The following is a 23063-nucleotide window of genomic DNA, read 5'->3' as shown; positions in this document are numbered from 1 at the left end:
ATTTCAGTTTAAACTGATAAATAGACTGATATTTTAATAATTACCACATGAAAAAGATATTGTTATGAAGACTGAATTGTTTCCACACCAACCAGAAATTCAAACACTTGGAAGTTCTTTACAGAATCAGAGTTTCAAGCCTATGTATTAGACATGTTTTATGAGGTTGTCAACAGGTAATAAAGTTAAATATATCTAGGTTTATGAGAAGGTTATTACTTGTTTATTGGTTTCTATCAATTGACATATAAAGATGAGAACTGATTCCAACATATAATTACAGCAACATATTTAGTAATGACAGGTTAAATAAAAGCGTATCACAACCAGGTGTGGCACACACCTGTGAAATATCTGTGATAGCAAAAACCTTTAAATAAGTGATCTTTAAATATTTAGTTATCACTGAATAACTGAAGTCAATACATTTGAAACCTATATAATATTTCAGTGTGTTTTGTTCAAATTTTACTTCAGTTAAACAGTTTTAGCTGAACTTTAAATGATAATAAATGCTACTGCCTGAAGAGATGCAGATTTCTTTGCAGTCATGTGTAGAAGAACAACAGGACACAAATTTCCACTTCCTGTGGACAGACAGTGCCTATCAGGCCATACACAGACTAACGACAAAAGGAAGTCTTACTGTTTTAATTGAATAAACAGGAAAGCTAGAATCATAAGTGAATGAAATGAAAAAAGATCCTTACTCTTACCAAGTGGGTAGTAATAACAAGAAAGACTTACTGTATTTTCCTATAACATTCCGAAAATGGGCTTGGTTCCTTCTACAGATAGCTACTGCACAAAGCAGCAATGTCTCTACCTGGCAAACAAATGCAGTGAAGCTGATCCCTAGAGTCTTCAACATACTGAAGGTTAATGTTTCAAGGTACTTGGTGTTTTGCTACCTTTGCACATTGTGAAAATATGTCTAAACTAGTCTTCTAGAAGCTGCAGTCTCTGTCCACACAAGAGAGGAAGCAGCTCTGACACTGATCAGCTCAGTTTATGCTGTCCTTGCCAGCACATGAACAAATAGATGCTTGTTGTGCAAGAACGTGGACACACAAATTTAATGGAACACGTGAAATTCTAGTGTCCTCATGTCCTATAAAGGAAATGCCCAAAGCAGCATCAGACAACTTCACTGTTATTTAAGCAGATGTTGGACTAGGTAATTTCTAAATGTCCTTGCCATCCTAAAAAATTCTATATTCAAGGAAATGAGAGGCTGGAACCAGACATTCACTGAAGTACTTCCACAGATGAAAGCCTTTCTTGGGAAGGACATGAGTTTTTACAATCCAGAAGAGTATCTCCTTGTCTAACCTTTGTCCTCAAGTAGACACATCAGTTTATCTAGTTAAACCCAAACAAAAGGTATATGGGTCCCCTTACTTAATTTGAAATAAAATTTAAATTGATAAGGAACAGGTCAAAACTAAAGCAAAATAATTAAATCAGTCCAAACCAAAAATCTCTGAAGTGACTTGTGCTCTTTTAAACCAAAAAAAAACTCAGAATACATTTCAGTTCTTTTAAATTTTGAGATTGTTGTATGAGGAAAATGCATAAATGGAAAAACGAATGGATTTGTGTTACACCTTCATGCTTTGATATACCTTCAGCTGTTAAAATCTACACTTCTACAAAAATTATTTAGCTCTTTATTCATCTGACAGAGAAATCAACACATCTGGACCGCAGCTTCCTACATTTCCCCAATTTTGTCAACTAATAAGGAAAATAAACATAAAATCAGGAAACAAGCATGCTAATACTGAAAGGAGCACTTGGCCATAGTGGTGTGGCAGTACACTCCTAATACATTTTCTCTTTTAAAGGCACAACCCCAAAAATACTGTAATTATGGCTCTCAAACCAGCAAAAACTGGTTCTACTGGTCATATGAGCAAACTTGAACTTACCTATGGCCTGCACATCATCTTTTTGCTTCTGGAACCTTGCCCTTTCCCTTGATACTTTAGTTTTGTTTCCTGGGGTGTTCTGTTTAGGTGTAATATTGTCCTCCTGACAGAGAATTTGGAGGTAGAGTGAAAAAAAAAGAACATCATAACTATGGTGAAATGAACAGCAAAAGATACTCCAGATTTTTTAACTGGAATACAATTCTCTAGAATACAATTAATAGTGACTAAGAGTCTCAGTGTTTAAATACAGGCAACTGATATACCTGTATCTGAGAGCAAGTGACATAATTTCATCTGAGAGGTCAAATGGAAGCTTTTTAGCAAATTATTTATTAATCCGAGAATGAACAAGCACTCTGTCATCATAAAACAAAAAAAAAACTAGTTTCTCAATGGGATTCCAGAAATAATGACAAAAATAAGAAGACAACATATCAAGTATGATCCCTTTCACCACCTTAACTATAAAGCAATCACTTAAAGAGCAATTGTGGAACATATCCCAACTGCCCTCAAAATAAAAAAAGCACAATGTCAACCCTGTATTTCAAATTATCTGAAAACTCAGACAAACGGAGAAGTTCATAAGACTATGTTAATGTGTCTTCATCTGAGATTACAAGTGCCATTACTTACAAGACTTGCAGATGCCCTCTTTGGAGGTCGCCCTCGCCGTCTGCTTGCAGGACTGAAGATAAATGTGGGTGGCTCATCGGGAAAGAAATAGGAGAAGTTTTGCTCTGCTAGATTGTATTTTTCAATTGATGTTGCCTTAGTAAAAAAGATGAAAATAAGACATTAATGGTGAAATTCTTACCTTTCTATATATATAAGCTAATTAATCTAAATAGAAGCTAATTAATCAATCATTGATTCACAAAAGAAGACACAACAGGAGTAACCATATCCACAACTGCTTAACTGAGGATAAGAAATAAAGCTCTGAAATAGAGTAAATGAAGAGTTAATCTACCAAGTGGATAATGATAACAAGGTACGTAGCACATCTGAAACTAGAATTTTGCTTCATTTGGAAAGATGTTGTTTCTTAATATGCCTTTTAGCAAACACAGCTGGACAGTGTCTTCCCAGCAAGTTACTGAAGTGTGTCAAGAATAAATTTTGACAGATATCAGCAGAAATGTAACTTATTGAAGAATTACAGTAAATTTACTAATACAAGCCGCACTGAGTATAAGCCGCATCTCTGGGTGTTGGCAAATATTTCGGTTTTTGTCCATAAATAAGCCCGCACCCGAATATAAGCTGCTCTGTCGTTTGCAGCGAGGACCCGCGTGCAATTAGTAACAGAACCGCGGGAGGGTGGGGTTTACTGGCTGAGCTAAGGCTGTGCAGGCTCGGCCCGCTAGAGGCCGCTGACGGGGCCAGGTGGCCCAGCCTGGTGCTGCCGCTCGGGGCTGGCCGCCGCTGCCACTGGGCTCGGTCACCCCGGGTCGGCGCTGCCCCGTGGTGGCAGGCAGGGACGGAGCTTCCCCCGCTCCTATGGCAGCGGCGGCGGGCGGGGACGGAGCTTTCCTGCGCCCGTGGCGCCGGCAGCGGGCGCGGACAAAGCACCCTGCCTCCTCCCGGAGCCGTGGCAATGGCTGCGCGGGGCTCCCATCGGCTCCCGGAGCCGCGGCAATGGCGGCGCCCCCCCCGTCCTCCCCGGGCCACGGCAACGGCGGCGCAGGGCCCCCGTCGGCTCCCCGAGCCGCGGCAATGGCGGCGCGCCCCCCCACCCGTCCTCCCCTGGGCTGCGGCAGAGGAGGGAAGAAGAGAGCTCTCCCGCCTCTCTCCCCGCCCCCCGTGCTGCCTGCAGGGAGCCAGGGCAACACGGTAACACTGTAACAATCGCGAAATGCCGGCTTTTACTGGCAGGTGCTTGGCTCGGCACCCTGGCTGGCACGTCTGGGGTTGTAAATGTCAGAAAATTATTCATATATTAGCCGCCCCCGACTATTAGCCGCACTTCCAGGTTTCCACCAAAATTTTTGTCAAATTGCTGCGGCTTGTATTCGTGAAATTACTGTACATCATTCTCTATTACACTTATTTCTGGAGGAAGATTGTTCCAAACTGTCAAAGTTTCTTTTCTCAATGTGATGACTTCAGGAAATGTGCCCTTATTGGACAATACAGATGAAGGATATAAAGGAGACATTCCAAATAGGACATGTTCACATAACTGAAATGCAAGGCAATCAGCAAGAGGACAAAAAGAAGAAGAAGAAGAAGAAAGCCCAAATAAAGACAAGATTACAAATATACAAATACAGAATCTAACAGTTTTCCTGAGAATCCAGAAAGCATCACTAATACACGACTAGTCCTTAATGTGGTAAAGTGAACTGGGTCAAAATGACCACTAAAAAGCCCAAGGAAAGGAGTGGTTTATCCCTTTCAGCTCTATTTTCTTTTATTTCCATTTCTTTAGAAGAGACAGACTCTAGAGTTACAAATTTATTCAGAAATTCATTGCCCTTGTTATTTTCCACAACGTTCAGAGGCAAGACTCATCTCTCTGAGCCTTCCTATGCAGACTGAACAGCTCAACAGCTGTATGAGAAAATAACAGACGTAACAAAAATCTCTGCTAACCTCTCTACAAACAAGATGATAGCAAGGATTTCAGGGTCAAGCCTGCAATATGCAGTGAAGGAGTTCAGGATCTCTTGTAGTAAAGCAACCAAGGCAAGGGGAATTGCTGCCTTGTGGGAAAAACTGCTCAAATTCTTAGTCATCTGGTGCCCACTAAGATGTGAACTTTAGTCTGAGTTGTACTAAGTAGTATCACCATATATCTCAGATTACAAAAACATGCATAGTGAACATCCAAGGCCTTATCAAAAACCCTTTACAGGCATCTAAACTGTGGTAATTGTCTCACTGAATATCTGGAGACTGAATGAAATCTATTAGAAAACATTTTCCAGCTAAAAGCATTATAACAGAATAACACTGGTTTACTGTACCAACATAGAAACAGTTCGTTTTTATTTGACTTAGAAATATCAGCTGCATACCACAAAGAATGAAAACAATTCATGTGCTAGACTAATCAAAAGTATATTATGTTTCAACAAATAAAATTGTTCTAGGCAAATGCTCTTTTTTATACTGGGGACTTTTTTTTAAACTAGTAGTCAAAGAAGAAATCAAAGAATTATACTTCATGTCCAGAAAAATTACAATCTTGTTTACAAGCAGAAGTCAAAAACCTGTTTTTGAACAAAAAGTGGAAGTATTCACCTTTTATTTTGGAAAAGTATATTATACTTACAAAAAGCTAAATTTCATGTAGTTTTTAAAAGGAGCAGCTAATAGAAAACAGAAAAAACATACTAAATAGTGTCAATATTCTATCCAATTAATTATTTCTTCTTGCTTACCTTAGCTTTAATTACTCCATCATGTGGTTCACAGTGTTGTTTCAGAAAAAGTTTAAGTCTATCACGAGAAAAGAGATGTTTCCTCCGGCTGTATTAGGAAAGAAAGGTAGTATTATCAACTAACATCTTTAATTAGTGTTTAAGTACAGTCAAAACTATGTGCAAGAATATGTCATAGACCATATGACAAATCTTTTTCTTATTTTCTTAATTATAAATAACACCCTCACTATTGTAATTAACAAACATTCTTTGAAATCCCAACTGAGTTAAAATTTTCCTTATGAATAAAACAAACTCCATATAGTACACAGAAGTTGGTTTATGCATCTGCAATTTTTATTTTGAAGATTCTGTTATGTCCTCTTTTATAAACACCATTTTGATCCATAGTAGATCCTCCAAATACTTCTAAAAATTCCTAAATAAAACTCAAGTCTGATTGTTTCAGGTGAGAGGAAGGACCGACAAACGAACAGGGACAGCAGGAAAGCAGCATTCACATCTCTAACGCAAGGAGGCAAGCCCACAAGTGACAAGGTAAAATCACACACTACTCAGTCAAGCTATTCCACTTCTTTCTGGAGGACAGTGTGTACTCTACTGGCTCCTGGCATTCCCAGGAACCTGCATTACTTCATGGGAAGGAGAAAACTTCACTACGCAGAAGTTAACGAGAAAACAAGAAGAGTGCCCACTGATAGTGGATACAAAGAATGCAGAATTTAGGGGTCACAAAGACACCTAGCAGAATTCCCAAGCTAAGGAAACCCAACCAAGCAACTGTATCAAATCAGCTCCAAGTGGGTAAAAGGTAATTCTGCAGGGGGAAATCTGCAGCCTCTGACTCAGGACCACTGGCACAAGAAACTCACTGACTCAAAAGAGAAAGACTGAGCATGCAGACTAACTACCATAAAATGCAGTAATTAATCAATTAATTGGAATCATTAACCAATAGATAACAGAATAGTAATTATTAGGAGAACTATGCAACTTGTAGCCAATGAACACTAATTCTTTTGCTTGCTAAAATGTGCTTGACTTATGGAATACCACTGATCACCTAGGCTTGCACATCTTTCAAATAAATAATCAGTGTCTCTCTTGAGTGTGTAATTATTGGCTTGTTGCACACTGGGTAACTAATCTGATTTTTGCAGACAACAACAGCAGGTCTCATGTCTGCACCGATGAAAGCAGAGACATGCAAGGAGTTAGTACCTGTGTTAATGCTAGCAAAGCTTCAAATCCTTGATACAGAAGGCCTGCATTACAGTATTTTGTTACAGATCTAACATGGTTTCAAAATGCCATTTTATATCAAAAACATCTTAACACAACTCACAGTTACAAAGAACAATTTTAATTTCCACATACTAATTTTTACCTTAGTTGAGATGCTTTAACAATAACAGGTTCATATAGGTGTTTTTTAATAGGTTGGACTTTGTACTTGAACAAAGAAGGATCAATTATGGCTTTCTTCTCCCTAGGGAAAAAAGTTTTAAAAATTAGAAGTTTACATTCACTTATCATCACCCTCATATTTTGCACACTTAATGTATTTATATGCCTACACAATGGACCTCTTGAAAATAACCCAGCTTGTAACTTCCACCAGTACCAAAGAGGGCCTATTAATTTGAGCCAACTTTTCTGCTACTATATTTAAATCTGCATTAAAACCAGTCCCTGCAAGGAAAGGAAGAACAATGAGGGATGTTTTCTTAGCAAGGAAATGGGAGATAAGAAGGGAAAGAAGGAAGAAAGAGACACAAGTAATGATACATCCCTATACTTCTCAAAATTGTCTCCTTAATACTCTCAGTGCTCATGATGGCAACAGGAAGACAGGAAAAAGGAGGAAAGGATGATGAGGAAGAGTCCAAAAGACAGAAATAAATAAAATTAATAAAACCAGTAGCCCTTGATGTACCAATTGCATTACACAACATAAAAACTACCTAAAATATTTTTCAAAAGTAATGCCTTAGGAAAAAAACAAACTAGTCACTTTATCAACAACATAAAATAACAGCAAGTAACAGAAATCGTAAGGCAACGTATCTACACTTCAAATTAAATGCTTATTAGGTTACATACTTTATTAGCCAAAGTACACTTCCCTTTTACAGGTATTGCTACAGAGAACTAGATTTTTCCCCCCCCATGGAAAATATTTCTTCAGTTTTAAACACAACGTTAATTGTTTTGTTAGACCTCTTCCTAGGTAGATAACACTCAGGTCTGGTGTGCTACCAAAATTCACTCCCCTACAAGAAAGAGAGGGGGTTTGCCATAGACAATATACTGTAAGAAGAGTAGTGTATTTATTGACAGACTTCATGAACAGAGCTAAACTAATAAGACTTTATTTAAATCATGTTGCATTTTGCATTAAGCAACAGAACTAACTTCTCCTGAGGTAACAATTTGTAATCAAGAGTTGTACTGCTTTATCAGAAAGAATTCAGTCATCATCTTATTTCATCAAGAAGGAAAGTTGAAGCAGCTACGCAGATGAACTAGGAGATTTAAAACCATGCATGTCACCATTGTCAGTCCTTCCAGCATTTACAAAATGCTTTCAGGTGGAGTTTGTGACAAAATAAGCCAGTACATCACTTGCTGTTCTTTGGCCTTGTGAAAAACATGCACAAGATGCTGAGAACTGTACTTTACAATGCCACTGAAAATAAAATTTGCTACAATTCTTGCTTTTTCTCACTAACTCAGTGAAAGAGAAATACAAGAAATACTACATTCCAATGTCTAATAAATACATTAGTTAACACAGATTAAATGAAACCACACTTATTCATCATTAGTCATTTCAGATGGGAATAATTTGAAAAGTTCTCAAGAAAATTAGTTTATAATGACTAAATTATCAGCATAGTTAATAATAAATGGACTGACAAGAAAAAGAAGACAGACTTGGAAACAGCAACACATCTACTAGACCTACAGATAAGTGCTGTGATATGCATGCAGTGTCTTGCATGATACTGCATGAACATCACAGTTGAAGCCAAATGTTAAATCACTTGGACCAATCACAGTTTAACAAACGTAATAAAAAAAAGCCCACCCAGCTATTCATATTGGCAAAACAGAGATCAACTGTAATCCAGTATATCTCCACTAGCAAGATTTTAACATCTCTAGATGAGTTTGTTAAGAGGTTTCATAGTCTGGTCATACCATGATTTGGTCTTCCATGACCATCTCCAGTGTCAAGACAGGAAAGCTAAAGTAATGAAGGTTGTCCCTAGGAATTTCTGCATAGTATGAATGACAAGCCTGCACCTCATCACACACCATTGGGTTTCCAGTCTTTTAGTCTAGTAAGCTAAAGAATGACCCAAACAGAAAATGTTCAGATACAAAATAAAAAGCATCAGAGTACCAATATTACACCAAAACTATATCAGCTTATTTATACATTTTGAATAGATTCTAAGCTTTAATACTGTCTGCAATCAAATTCAGGGCCCAAAGAATAATCAAATTTCCAACTCTTTACTGTTAATCTTTACTTCTTAGTTTAAGTAAATCTTTCTTAATTTCAGTAGATCATATATAATAGTCCAAATATAATTTGAAAACACACTACATTTTTTCTGCTTAATTTCTGCGTTTCCAGGTGTTATCCCAAGAAGTAAATATTTTCCTAATATCCTCCTCCAAATTTATGGTAAAAATTTTGCTTAGTGCAAAAGAGGAAGAAAAAGGTCATTCAACACACAGAAAGTTTTAATTATATCGCTATATAATTACAGTAATTTCACGACCATAAGGCGCACCAGACTATAAGGCGCACTTCCGGTTTCGGGGGAAAATTTTAGTCAAAAGGGTGCGCCTTATAGTCGTGAAATTACTGTATATAGATATATAGATATAATATATATATAATTAATCAATATAATAGATTATCTAGAAGCTTAGGCATAAAACCATTATTATTTTTGGTAATATTTTATTTTGTAAAACATTATATAAAACACATTAGAGTTAGTAAAGGTTAGACTCATTTCACAGAAGCGATCCCTTACAAAAACTCTTTACAGCACAGTTCTGACACACAACGAAATCCAAAGGAAGAAATAGAGAGTATTTTGTAATTCAGTAGGTAAAATCAGCAATACTACACTACTACACCCAAACTACACTAATTTCTACTGCACTAAGGTGAATGTGGCTAGTACTTGTGTCAGAGGTTATACCGAACCACTGATAGGTAATAATCTCATCAAGCCTTCAATTCTTTTGGCATGGTGACCACACGACCTGAATATAAATTTCTTCTTACGCTACTGCTATGCTACATTCTGACAGCACCACATAACCTCTGAAACCTTAGAGGCGTAGAATCATTAAGGCTGGAAAAGGTCTCTGAGTCCAACTACCAATCAGGCACCACGATGTACATCACCAAATGGCATTTTCAAGTGCCACACCTGCATGGCCTTCTGAACACTTCCAAGGATGCTGATTCCATGACATCCCTGGGCAGCCTATTCCAATGCCTGATGTTTCAGTGGAGAAATTTTTCCTATTATTCAACATAAACCTCCCCTGGCACAATTTGAGACCATTTCCTCTCATCCTGTCACTTGCTACCCAGGAGAAGAGACCAATCTCCACCTCACTACAGCCTTGTTTCAGGTAGTTGTAGCGAGTGCTAAGGTCCCCCCTGAGCTTCCTTTTCTCTGGCCTAAACAAACTCTGCTCCCTCAATCTTGTCCTTCTCAATTACCATCTCCAGGATGCCTATCTACCATCTGAGTCCTGCCACAGCTACCTGTATCTTACTGTATTAACAGAAGTAGAAAAATTGTACAGAAAAATACTGAGAGTTAGAGGACCAAGAATACTGTCCTGAAATGCTAAAACGACCACTGTCCCACTTTTTCAGGAAGAGGCAATGGCTTTCCTTCTTCTCTTTGACTAAAATTTGGAATGGGAAAAACTCCCTTGAAGAGTGCTAGCTAAATAACGCAATTTATGGTCTTGTCATGCTCCAGTGCAAGCCTTTCACAGAGGTAACCTGTCAGTAAACAGATCCCCATAGCGAGGCTGCCTCTGCACATCTTTGGAGGTTGCCACTGACAAGCAACTCTGTACCAAGCAGTACAGCAGAACTGCCAAGAACAGTACCAAGAACTGCCCATTTGGAATTGCAAATATTTTCTGCAACTGAAATAAAATTTCAACAATAAAACAGAGAAACCTGAAGACTGTTAAGAACAACACCCTAGGGACAAGACAAGAGCACTTTGCAACAAAATTCTGACTTTCCACTTTTTGGTGAAGATTTTAAGGTGTCTTTGATCCAAGTACTTTGGTCTTTCCTTATAATATCAAGAGGACTATTACCCATCATTATTATTCTTGGATTCAAGCAGTGGAAGAATGAGAGAGGAAGAAAGGAAAGATAAGAATTAAAGATGAAAAAAGATTTACTGTACTGAAGGTATTATACAGCTTTAATGATAAGCTATGCCCACATTTTGACATATCCAGTTCATAATTTTTTCTCCAAATAAAGTTAAAAAACTCATTTGAACATGGTAAAAGGCCTGGATGGTAAAGTTCCACTGACATTATTATTTCCAAAAACTGTTACCTCTTAAATCCCAATTGCAGAAACAATTAGCCCTTCCCCAAAATTAATCTTCAATTCAAATTGAACAAACACCCAAATTTAATGCCATAAACTAGCCAGTAAACCAAGAATATTTTTTTCTAGCATTTCTTATGATGCTTGATGATTCACACTACTCACAGCCCTGGCAAAAGGAATGCTATGAATAATTACGTTGCAGCTCAATTGTATGCATTTGGCAGCAAAAGCCCCTCAACCGCCAGGCTGCTGTCAAGTGCTAAAGCCAACGCTAGAGTTCAACCTCACCTTTAGAAGTCTAGCAGTTTAAGGTATGAATACTGCTAATCAATGTCACCACTATGCTACAGTACCAGAGGCTCACAGAGCACAGTATAAATGTTTTAAGAATTTAGAAGATTGCTGCCTTTTGCTTTTCATAGCCTCTTTCTTCCTGTACCACCCCAACTTTTACTGCAGAACACAACAGAAAAAGTCAGCAGGAATATTTGTACAGACTACATGGCTATTTCTGCCCCACACAGACAGGAGGAGTAGGGTCACAGAAAGGCTGGGATCTCTAATGACATCTATTTTCAGTTAAGATTCTCTACCCTTACAGATTCTTTAGGAAAAATATTTGCAGATGGCCCATCAATCTGTGCTGTGCTCCCCTCCCCCTGCCTCACAAACACCCTGAGCATCTGCTGTACCATTGTTTAACAGCACTGCAGCTTTGCACAAAGGCTGGGTCTCAAAACCTGGAGATTTGTGTGCAGGCTGAGGCAGAACTGCCCCGCACAGATCAACTTGACATTGGTCCCAAGGTGACTAACATCTATACTCTCCACATGCAAGTCTCTCCATAAACAGCAAAATACAGAAGGATTAGGGCTGCAAAACAATGTCATTCAGTTCTTTGGGATTTCTTATTGTTATGAGCAGTGGTATAAAGAATCTTATATGCCAGCATACAAAAATTCACAACAATGCTTTGCTTACAGGTTTCACATTATACAGCAAATAATACTTTTCAAGTCTGCATATACCCAGAATACATCTAGAAAATAACAGTTACTACACTCTCACATTTGTTATAAACAGACTCACTTAAAACCTACAGTAAGCATTTTAAAGCCACAAGAAGTTCGCAATTTAACTTGCAGCATAAATGTTAGTTAGATATGTCACAGAACACTGCTTCAAAAGCTTGTATAGTCTCACAAGAATTCCCCTTCTAAGAGAAAGAAATTATTTTCCCTCCCTTCTCTGCACTGTCAAAATAGCTCATCAGAGAAGTACAGACTGACTGGAGTGCAAGACTTAGTCTTACCACCAGCTTTGCATGCATGGAAGTGACAGCACTATAACAGGATCAATCCTACAGTCAGCTCACTGCACGCTCGCTTAATTCCAAGAATAACCTACTTTCAAATGCCACATGCCTTTTGGAGTACTGAAAATGCATTTGTTTTTTCAAATACATAGAACATCTTCATGAACAACTTAGACACTGCCTTCAAGAGACAGCAAAGGAATTTGAAAATTATTTATTCCATGTTATTTTCTTAACTAAGTGAGGAGCTCCACCCTAGTTTTCTAGGCATGTCAGGACATGACTTCATCATGAAGCAATCAACAAGATTAATTTCTGCATCCATGTGACATCCTCAAGCCAGTAACAGTTCATGCAAAGCCTGTATATTGCTAGATCCTAGATTAGGGCCCACTTCAAACCCACCTCTTTCATCATCATGCCTATGAAGCAAAGAAGTCTTTCTTCTCATCATACTGCTGGGATAGGCTCAATGGGATAATGGGATACTCTAAACTAAACAAGACAGTTACAGCCAAGAGGTCTCCCATTCAATGTTATTAGGCTGCTCTAGCCTGAAGAAAGTTCCTCAAGGTACAACACATAGTTTCACCTACATCATAATCAAATCCATCAAATACAATGACACATTTATATGGACACATGCACAATGAAGAAAGCTTAGTATGTTTTTGGTTTTTTGGACACAAAACACAAGAAGTCTCTGGGAAGACTTTTCAGAGAGCTCCAGTAAAAGCATGTCCTCCTGTCACAAAGTAATCCCAGCTCTGAGCCCCACGATGGAAGTGAAGTGATACCAGACCGCAGAGCAGAACATACTGCACTTTGCAGCACAGATTTCCCAGAAGAGAGAACTACCAAGAGATACACACAGCTCTTCCACCACCTCTCAGCAAAAACACTGCCATTTCAAAGAGATAAACAATAATGCAGTTTTCTGGTGCGCTAGCATAACCAGCACCTCTGAAGGTTCAGCTTGTCACCTTCAGCTGTCTGAACACTCAAAATCCATACAGATCAAATAATTTCTTTCAGTCAGACTCTGATACATCTGGCTTTAGTTTCATTTCCACCCAGTCAGAATGACATACGGTAAAAGTATCATGTACCCATTTTGTGCAGAGCTATTGTGCGTTTCTGAGTCATCACTGTCGCTGATAACAATTGTGTCCCCATCAGCACTGCTGGTGTGGCCATTTGCCATTCCATTGTGATGGGCTGGAGGTATGACTTCCAAAACTTTACACTGCAACCTGAAATAGAACACAGACATTTATTAACATCAAAAATCTTTCACTAGTACAAGAAGCCTAAAATTGTAGCAGATGTTATTTTAAGAATACACATATAACTGAACATTGTGTTGTCTAATAATTAAATAAGAGCCTTGAACTAAAATAGTAGGTAAAATATTAATTTCATAAGTATTGTCTGATAAACGGACAAATTCATCTCCTTACACAGCTATCAGCTTCACTTCTCAGTGAAAAGTTGAAAACTTTTGATTTGAAAACAAATCAAGTTGCTTGGTTTTTTTTAGTTCTTATTTAAATAAACTAAAAAGTTAATGCATTACTTTAAAACTAGACAACAAAACTTTTATGTTATTTTCATAGCAGTCTAAGAAAAGCAAAAGATTCTCAGATCCCAAAGTATTTTTTCTTGTAAGAGATCATTTTCTACTACTGTGGATGACCTAAATAAACAAGGCTGAAATGATCATTATGCATCTAATCTTAATAATGGCCCATTTATCTGCTGACACATATTAAGGCTCCATCTGGCATGCACACAATTGACAAAACAAGTCTCTTCCTTTGCTATCCTGAATGATAGTTATAAAAGGGAGAATTAACTACATATCAAGAAGTATAATTAATCAACACTTCATGCTGAGTAACTGTACTATAGCTGGTTCTTAACCACAAACTTTCACCCCTTTCTAGAATTCCATGGTTCCTATTCTTTAGCTTAACATCCAGAAGCCTTGTCCGATTCATGAAAATTAACTGCTGTAGTCAATGGACATTGTCACATTCTACCACTAAAAGCTCAAAGTATGGGGAAAAAGAACACATAATAATTTTCTTCTCCAAGCACTCCTACTTGAAATACATAAATTGAAGAACACGTGAAGTCCTGGGCTTGAATTACTGGTGTCACACTTAGGGTAAAATCAAACAAACTTCACTAAATCCATGACAAACAAATTTTATACGTTCTTCTATCTGAACACTGGCAAAAAGGAAGCAATGTCAAAATATTTTTTGAATATGTCTTTTTGCAAACAGACAGTACTACCCAAAACTTGCACACGCTGGGAAGGCTGGGAGTAGGGAAAGGATGAAGGGGAAAGAAAAGATGGTGGTAGTCTGAGAAAACCCCGAAGAATGAAAATAACATGATAACATTAAAATATCCTAGGTAGTATTCTTGTGCCATTATCAAGGATCATTAATGCAGTTAGACCCTGTAGCTGCTCTCTCCAACAGGAAGAGAGCTCCATGATGCTCCAGCAGGTTATTAAAAATATATTAAAATAATTTAATTTTTAAAAACTAACGAAATTAATCATATACTCCTAAAGACAATGAGAGGACCAATGCTTATAGTATCCATGGGGACACCAGAGTTGTTTGCATGCAGCGGCAGCATGAGCCCACCTGGACTTGCTGGTCACAAGCACAGTGCCATTCTGATGCAGCCTATCTCGCTTCCAAAGCTGGCTGGGCTGGGGCTGGAAGGCACGCCTTCCCAGACAGTGGAGACCAAGCTTATTAACTGCAAAGAATCTAAATAGACTCTATATAAAGAGCCAAGAGTGTCCAAGTATAGTGGAGGTAGAACCTGGTGACTGTTCACAAAGTCAATCCAAGTCCAACAAGGCTTGTTAAGGTCTGGCCCAGCACCAGACTGAGTCCTCCAAGAAATGTCTACTATTAGTAAGTTGGTTTCCCAATATTTGGAACATCGCAGTCACCCCTTTATACTAAATAATATGGAGTCAGCTGCGTAACAGAATGTGTATTATTAGGATTAGGATTTTTTTTTTTAATCCAACAAAGATCACCTCCTACTAAAGACTTCTTAGTAGAACTAGTTGTGTTTCAGATTATAAAATCTATTTCGTAGTGAGTGCAATTCAAATTAAGACACACTTAATTTCTAATGGCAAAGCAGCGGGAGCTGCCGCCACGCTCCTGCTGTTACCGCGCTCACCGCTGGAGGGCGCGGCCCCCGCCACGGCCCCCGCGCCACCCGGGGCGCCCACGGACAAAGAGGCTCCGGCGCACGCACGCCCGGGCCGCCCTTCCGCACAAAAACACTCCGATATTCGAGTCGCCGAGGAGCCTTCCGACGTGGGTTTTACCTGCTCACCCATCGATAACCCCGTCACTTACGGGGCATCACATCTCCTTCTCTAAGAATGGAGATTACATATTCTATACGCTTGATTCAGTAAGCAGCAAAATCCCCAGTACAGCTGCATTCCACCCCCCGCCCCCTTCCCCTTTATTTTTCGGCAGGAAGAATGACTAACAGATTAAGCTATCTCAGAAAGGAAGTGATACTCCATCTTCTATGCCATTCGAATCATTACCAGAAACCTTTGGGGAAGGAATCAAGTGAAACACACATTACCTGGTGCAATAAAAGCACAACCCTGTGCAATTTAATGCTTACTGATAGACAGCAGATTAAAGGCAATGATGCAACCGTTCCTTCTGGCATTAAAGAAATAATCTATGAATGATTTTTTTAGCCTTTTTTTAGCCTGTAGTCAATTCGTGGCTAATAGCACCAATTCCCTGGACTAAGTGGCAAAGACATTGTTTCTAGTGCAAGTGGTCTGCCCTTCTCAATAACCTAATCATTCCCTGAGGTCACTGACTACAACTCTTGCTTTGTAATATAAGGGACATAAAACAACATAGCTGAAAGCTGAATCAAGACATTTAAATGAAGCATGCTACTTGAATTACTTCCTAAAAAAGATACTTCAAGATCTTTACACAGTTTATGTCAAACCACGCTCACTATTCCCCATAAAAATAAGATTTGAACCTAAAAAGACAGCAGCATAAATGTACATAAATATGTACCCTAAATATCCCCATCAGTCAGAAAGCACTTTCTTCCAATTACAATAAAGATTACAGTCACATTGAATGAATCCCAAAGGCTTTCAAAATAAATTGAGAATAGAACCATCAATAACTTGTCCCAGCAACTCTAGCTCAGACGACACTAACTCAAACAATTTTGCTTACCTATTTCTGCACTACAGGCTGTTATCAACAGTGGGGTCTTCTGGCTCATTGAAAAGATGGTTTATGCTTTACAGATTTATTTTTTATTAGGCTGAGAAATGAAGATCTTTGAGGTCTCTTATGGGAAAGGCTCCAATAAATGCTTAGCCTTATGGGTTTATCTTTATTCTTTTAGAAAAAACAAAACTACAAAGAACAACACAGGAGTTCAAAGGTTTTCAACACAAAGCCAGAGGTGGCATCACAAACATAATTTTTTAAAAAAATGTATCTTCGCTCTCAAATGAAAAAGTCTGAAAACTTCCATTGATTTCCATGAATGTTGGGTAGGGCTGGTCAGCTGCACAACCAAAATAACAGAACTAACTCCAGCAATCCGAGGGCTAGGGATTACAGACTGTGGCACAGGACAGTTTCTCCGGAAATCCAATCCAGTCAATCTCCTGCATAAACAATTCTGGGCTGTGCTTAGAAGATCAGTTTAACACAGCTAAAAGACAACTAAGGTCTGACCAAACTTTGTCCCTCCCAGAACTCTAAGGAAGAACTTTCAGGCTGAAGGTATACAAAAGCAAATTGCACCTGCAGCCTCAGGCTGCCGTTCTGCACAAGATGCAGAGATCATTTAACAGTTCCTGTCAAATAGGGAGATCTTCCTTTGCCACTCCTCTTTCCAGCCACATACATGGTGCTTGCTTTTTGCAGTTCTGGCAGTCAGTTTCATTCATTGATTGTCTGAAACTGAATTCAGCTACCTGATAAAACAACTAAACAAAAAAATATACATTATAAAAAAAAAAAAACAAAAAATCCCTAACCCAGTGTGAAACACTGGGTAAGCTTGTGTCATTATCACTTACTTTAAGCAGCTCACTGAAGGAACCGATGATGAGAAGAACTAGGGCATATGCAAGATACAAACACTGACCAGAGATAAATGCAGAGGATGGAGGAGTGCTGTCCATCTACTGAAGAGGTGGGGGAAGAGGGACTGCCATTGAAGACCAAGGCAAAGTCGTTTTCTACTACTTCAACCTTCTACTCATCCATTGTTACCAGTTTTCCAGCACTGTTTATCAGGGGGTTACACCCTCTTTGACCTTCCTTTTCTGGTTAATGCACGTGTTAAAGCCCTTCCTGTTATTCTTTGCATCCCTGGCAAGGTTCAATTCCAGCTTTGCCTTGCTCTTCCCAGGTCACCTGGAAGTACTATCCTCAACTGTCTGTATATTTACTTCTTTCCCTTTAGTTAGCCGGGCTACTTTGCCAGCAGATGTCAGGGTGGTTGAAGCCTGCAGAGGCCTGTGAGTGCAATGGTTCCTATAGCTGAAGCAATAAGGCTTTGTCAATAGGCTCCCCTTGATCAGGGAACCTGTAGTAGTCCCCAACCACCTGCCTCCTTTTGTTGCCTTGGTGTCTGATTTTTACCCACAGACTTTCAACCTGCTCATGGCCGTTCTTCAGAGACATCTCTTCACACTCAATCCACCTCTTGACGTAGGGGGCAATTCCTCCACCTCTCTTCCTTCTATGTCTTCTGAACAGCCTGTAGCCATTGATGGTCACAGTCCAGTCATGGGATTTGTCCCACCACATTTCAGTAATGGCAACAAGGTCATAGTTTTCTAGCAGCAAAGTGGTTTCCAACTCCTCCTGTTTGTTGCTTGTGCTGTGTGCTTTGATGCAAAGGCACCCTCAGCTGGGCTGTCAGCTGTGTCATGTTCCTAGAGGAACACATCCCTTAATTCTTTGGAGGTAATTCTCTAGTGATTTCCCTTTTGGCTTATAATACCTTAGGAGTCCCTGGCTCATCTCTGTAAGACTGCATGTTCCAATATGGCTCACACATTTCAGAGTCAGTATACTATGGATGCACTTCAGCTGGACTACTGATTTCACCCCCAACACTGGCAATCTGCACCCAGGCTCATCTCTGTCAAGCCTGGTCTTTCCCCCTTCCTCCTTCAAACCTAATTTTAAGCCTTCTCAATCATCCCTGCCAACTCATGGACTTTTAGACAGGCAAGCCCCATTTGTCTCCAGCAGGCCAGGTGCCATATAAACAGCCCCATTATCGCAAAAGCCAAGACTACTTTGATGGCCCTTAAGCCACATGTTCATCAGGTGGTTTCTCCTGCTCCTTTCAGCATTCCTCCCTGCTACCAAAGGGATTGAGGAAAACACTACCTGTACTCCTGTTCCTTCAATCTGCTGCCCTAGTGCCCTGAAGTTCTTTTTGATTGCCATAAGACTTCTCGCATCAACCTTGTCACTGCCAACCTGCACAACAACTAGAAGCAGATAATAATCAGAGGGCTCAACTAGTCCAGGGAGCCTCCTGATAACATCTCTTACTCAGGTCCCAAGAAGGCAGCAAACTCACCTGTGGAATGGGTCCAGCTGGTGTATGGGGCCCTCAGTTTCCCTGCAAAGGGAGTCACCTACAATCATCCTTCTTTCTGTCTTAACACCCAAAGTTGTGATCATCTGGCTGACTCATTCTGGGCAAGCTCCAAGACAGAACTTCATATCCACTATTATCTACCTGACCCTGATACTGCAGAGCCTCATACATCTTCTGCAAGGGCACCTGGAAAGGAAAGGCAGGCTGGGGGGAACTGTTCTATCTCCCTGGGCAGGTACCTGTTTCCATTCACCCTCACCTTTTAGGTCCCCCCCTTCTTCCTCATGGTGACAGGATCAGGATTCCTCTGACTCTTGCCAAGCTTCCATCCACTGCATTTCTCTGAGAGACTGAAGGATGCGACTCTACCAGTCTCTTTTCTCTCACACTCCCTACTACTGCTCAGCCTTTTCCTTTCCTCTTTAGAATGAAACAAACCAGAACAAATTCTTTCATTATGGAAACTAAAAGACACATACACAAGCTATTATGAGTTGCAGAACAGGCTAGGTATATCCATGTACTGCTGCTGAAGAAGTAGAACACAGTTTAAAGAGGAGAAGAGAATCCTCTCCACTATGTAACAGGCCAAAACCATTACAGGATATCAACTGAAAAAACTTCAACTCTGCGATTACTGACACTTTCGCTTCCCAGAAAAGTTCTTCACAAATGCCAAGCAGGCCTTTACATCCAACCAAGGCTGGCATTAGAGAGGCTCTGAGAGGAGAGACCACTTTTCACAGCTCCTCAAATGAGCATTCTGCACACCAGCTTTTGATCTGGTAGGCACTAATTACTCTGACACAAATAGCAGTCTGGTACTCAGCTATGTTCCCATTTCAAGTCAAAAAACCAAGATACCCAGAAGGCTCAGATGAGTTGCAAACGTGTCTCTGTATGCTTTATGATAAGCAGACAGAAACCACCCCTTGGATGGCACATGGCTGTTTCAAATGGGACAGTGGGGGAACATTGCAACACTTGAAAGCCAGCTTTTAGAATAAAACCCACAATGATCAGTGAGTCAGAAGTAAATTCACTTTTTAAGTCACACAAATGAAAGCAAAATTTTTCAAATGCCAAAATTTAAAAAGCACTTTTTTTCTAACAGTATGTAATGTTAGTTGAATATAGAAACCCCCAGAAGAGTAATACAAGAAGCTGTAGTAGCAAGTGCTAAAAAGTACCAAAAAGTTATAGCATCATTCTGTTTTGTCGGTTTTTAGTAAGTTTCTAAGAAGATAATGTCAAATAAGTGCAGTCACTCATATCCTCGTCCTAACAGTTCTCATGCACTTGAAAGTAATTAAAGAGGTAAAAGACAAGATCTGAAGGAATAAGTGACATCTTTTATTAAGCTAACTGGTACTGTTTAAGGCACACACAAAACAAAAGCACACAACAAGGAGACACATTTTATGCACATAAGAGCTTCCTAAAGTACAGAAAGAGCTGCTGCTTTAGCATCTTAATTCGTCTGTCAAGTTATAGTTAAGATTGTATGTTTCAAAGAAACTATTAAGAAATACGGTTTTGCTTACGACAAGAGCATGTACAGAGGAGCTGAATCAGCTGTCTCCTGCAGATCAGGACAGTACTACGCTGGTGTATGCATCGTTTTGACTGCCCAGCCTTTGGTTCATAACACTGTACTGATTAAACACAAATAAGCAATAAAACAAACCAAAACTTTTGCCTTTGAATTTATAGTTATAAAACAGAGACTGTGAGAATGCGAGCTAACAGACTGGCAGTGCCAATTGTTTTAACAGCTGTTCAACAACCTGTAAGAAAGGAGTTGCAGGTTCTTTCCCATATATCATCATAGCTTCCACTAATCAAATACAAATACATTTATTAGTCAACAAATTTACATTTACATGCCAAAGGATTTAAGGGCAATGGAAGGTGAATTTCTTAAACATGATTTTTCCAGGCCAGAAGTTGACTGATCGTAAACAGCTATGCTGAGAAAATGCATACTGTATTTGCTCTATGATTAGGTAAGCTACTCTCCAGTACTATCAGAGATGCTGTTGCACAGATATCACACTAATTTTGATGCTTTCTGGAATTCAAATTCACCTTTCAAAATAAAGTAGAAAACTTCCTTTGTACACAGGAACTTACATTTAAGTGTTACCATTAAAAAAAAAAACGCACAACAATTAGTAATTATAATTTAAATAATTTAAATTCTCTGTAACTCATTAGTCTAAACTGGGAAGACACTTTGTCACTTACTGTCTAGTAGTCTTATTAAATAACAACTCATCCTACTGCTCAGAAGACAACTACAGATATATACATATATAGACGGATATAAGCAACTTGCCAGTTTGAATTAAAAAGTTGGAAAACTAGCCATAACTTTATCTCTTGCAAGGATTATCATCTACCATCCTAACTCCTTATCATCTATAGCCATGACCAGCAACATGCTTCCTGTGCCCCAGATAAAACTTAGAGAAAAACAGTAAAAAACAGTATGCAAATCTTTTAATTGGCCCAATGCGATGGTTAATCCATTCCTAAATGAACATTCCTAAAGCACTGGGACACCAGTCAAACAACTGATCAGTTAAAGTTTGATCTGTAATTACCTGTTTCCTGCAGCCTGACATTGTCAGCATCAGATCACTCAAAGAGGAGAAAGGATGTTAACTTATTCAAATGTATCATCAGATGCAGCAATCTTCCTAACAGAACATCATATACTACTTCTCTAAGTAGATTCATTTTTAAAAGCATTCTGGTGTTGATTGCTCACAGACATTAGGCAAGTATTCTTCTGCAGTGGTGTCATCTAGTGGTCAAATTCAATGAAAAAAAGATATTCCTTTTCATATGAATTTTTTCCTTCTTACACAGTGACCTTTACGCAATCTATTTCAGTCTGTAAGTAGTTGACTTTTTAATTAAGCGCCATACTAACTGATGGACAAGAATTGGTTGTGCCCCAGCCTCCACATGGGGAAGGGAAGACATCATCACATAAGCTATTTTTATGAGTGGGGGTAGAGTTGTCAGATTCCCTCACTGCTCAAGTCAGACCAAAAGCTTGTAGTTTAATTAACTAATTATTAAACTGCTTACTTATATATCCTAATAAACATGGACATTATTTCTTGTGATAGCACCCAGACTCATAATACTGATGATAAATCACAATAGGTTGATTACACAGGCTTTAAATGTAGCTTTTCCTCCAAAAAATTATAATAATTATAAAATCCAAAAAAAAGCATGCTGCTACTTCAAGCAGAAAGAACGGGTCCTACTGCTGAGTAAGTTAGGCTGTTTAAGGTTTTTTTTTTTTCTTAGGGTGTCTGAGGCATTAGCTGAGGTTATTACTTTCAGGTAGGCCTTCCATACCACATAGTTTCAGCTTTCAGGTAACTGTCTTCAGATGTAAAGATGCTGAAAATCAATTTCACAAGTTTCAAGTACCAATAATAAAACACAGTACAAATGGACAGGTTACTGCAAGAGACACCATTCATTGTGGAAAATCAAAAGACCAACGAGTATACAATAGGTCTTGAACTTCCAGTTCTGAATGTCAAATGTGGGAAGCAATTCCAGTAATGTGATCAACAATTTTTCCTCTCTTCAATAAAGTGAGCTAAAACATTAGCTGCTTATTTTACATCTTAATTGACCATGGCTAGCATTAAATATTGTTCTAATCCTCCCCCAACAAAATCTCAATTTCCATGCCTTTTTCAATAAACTACTTTCCATAAACTGCAATGTGACATTCTAATGGACAACACCCACAGTGTCAACTAGTTTCAATACTTTAGCAACTCAAACTTAATTTTAGATTAAGTTTTCTCTTTGTATTCTATAATGTTTCTGACCAATGTTTCAAATAATCATTTTGTCTTTTCAACTAGGAAAATATTGTTACATACTTCCTACATTTCTTTAATTGTAAGTCTGAGCACCTTGTGTTTGAAAGCATAGCACAGCTGCCACTTTGGAGAAAAGTCAGCCCCAGTTTGTCTAGAAAAGTCAATACACATACAAACCAAGAAAGATGGCCATTTAAAATCAGGGTAAAAGAGCAAGCAGAATTATTTCCTTGTTGCTTCTAACAGATTACCAAAAATGCA

The 23063-nt window shown here is 38.9% G+C and overlaps 1 protein-coding gene across 4 annotated transcripts in view; it reads right to left on the bottom strand.

The window, feature by feature from the left end:
• Positions 1-23063, bottom strand: part of BAZ1A (bromodomain adjacent to zinc finger domain 1A) — a 65346-nt gene that overhangs the window by 30439 nt on the left and 11844 nt on the right. For all 4 annotated transcript variants that reach the window (XM_033062720.2, XM_033062722.1, XM_033062719.2 and 1 more), the window contains exons 4-8: positions 13377-13520; positions 6714-6815; positions 5324-5411; positions 2571-2705; positions 1932-2034 (exon numbers count right to left, since the gene is read on the bottom strand). In XM_033062720.2, the coding sequence (XP_032918611.1) occupies positions 1932-2034; positions 2571-2705; positions 5324-5411; positions 6714-6815; positions 13377-13520 (572 nt within the window). The remainder of the gene's footprint in view (positions 1-1931; positions 2035-2570; positions 2706-5323; positions 5412-6713; positions 6816-13376; positions 13521-23063) is intronic.

This window comes from Catharus ustulatus, chromosome 6, assembly GCF_009819885.2.
Source record: "Catharus ustulatus isolate bCatUst1 chromosome 6, bCatUst1.pri.v2, whole genome shotgun sequence".
Classification (NCBI taxonomy): domain Eukaryota; kingdom Metazoa; phylum Chordata; class Aves; order Passeriformes; family Turdidae; genus Catharus; species Catharus ustulatus.
Note: the sequence above shows the minus strand (reverse complement) of the source record. Positions and strands in the feature narration are given on the sequence as shown.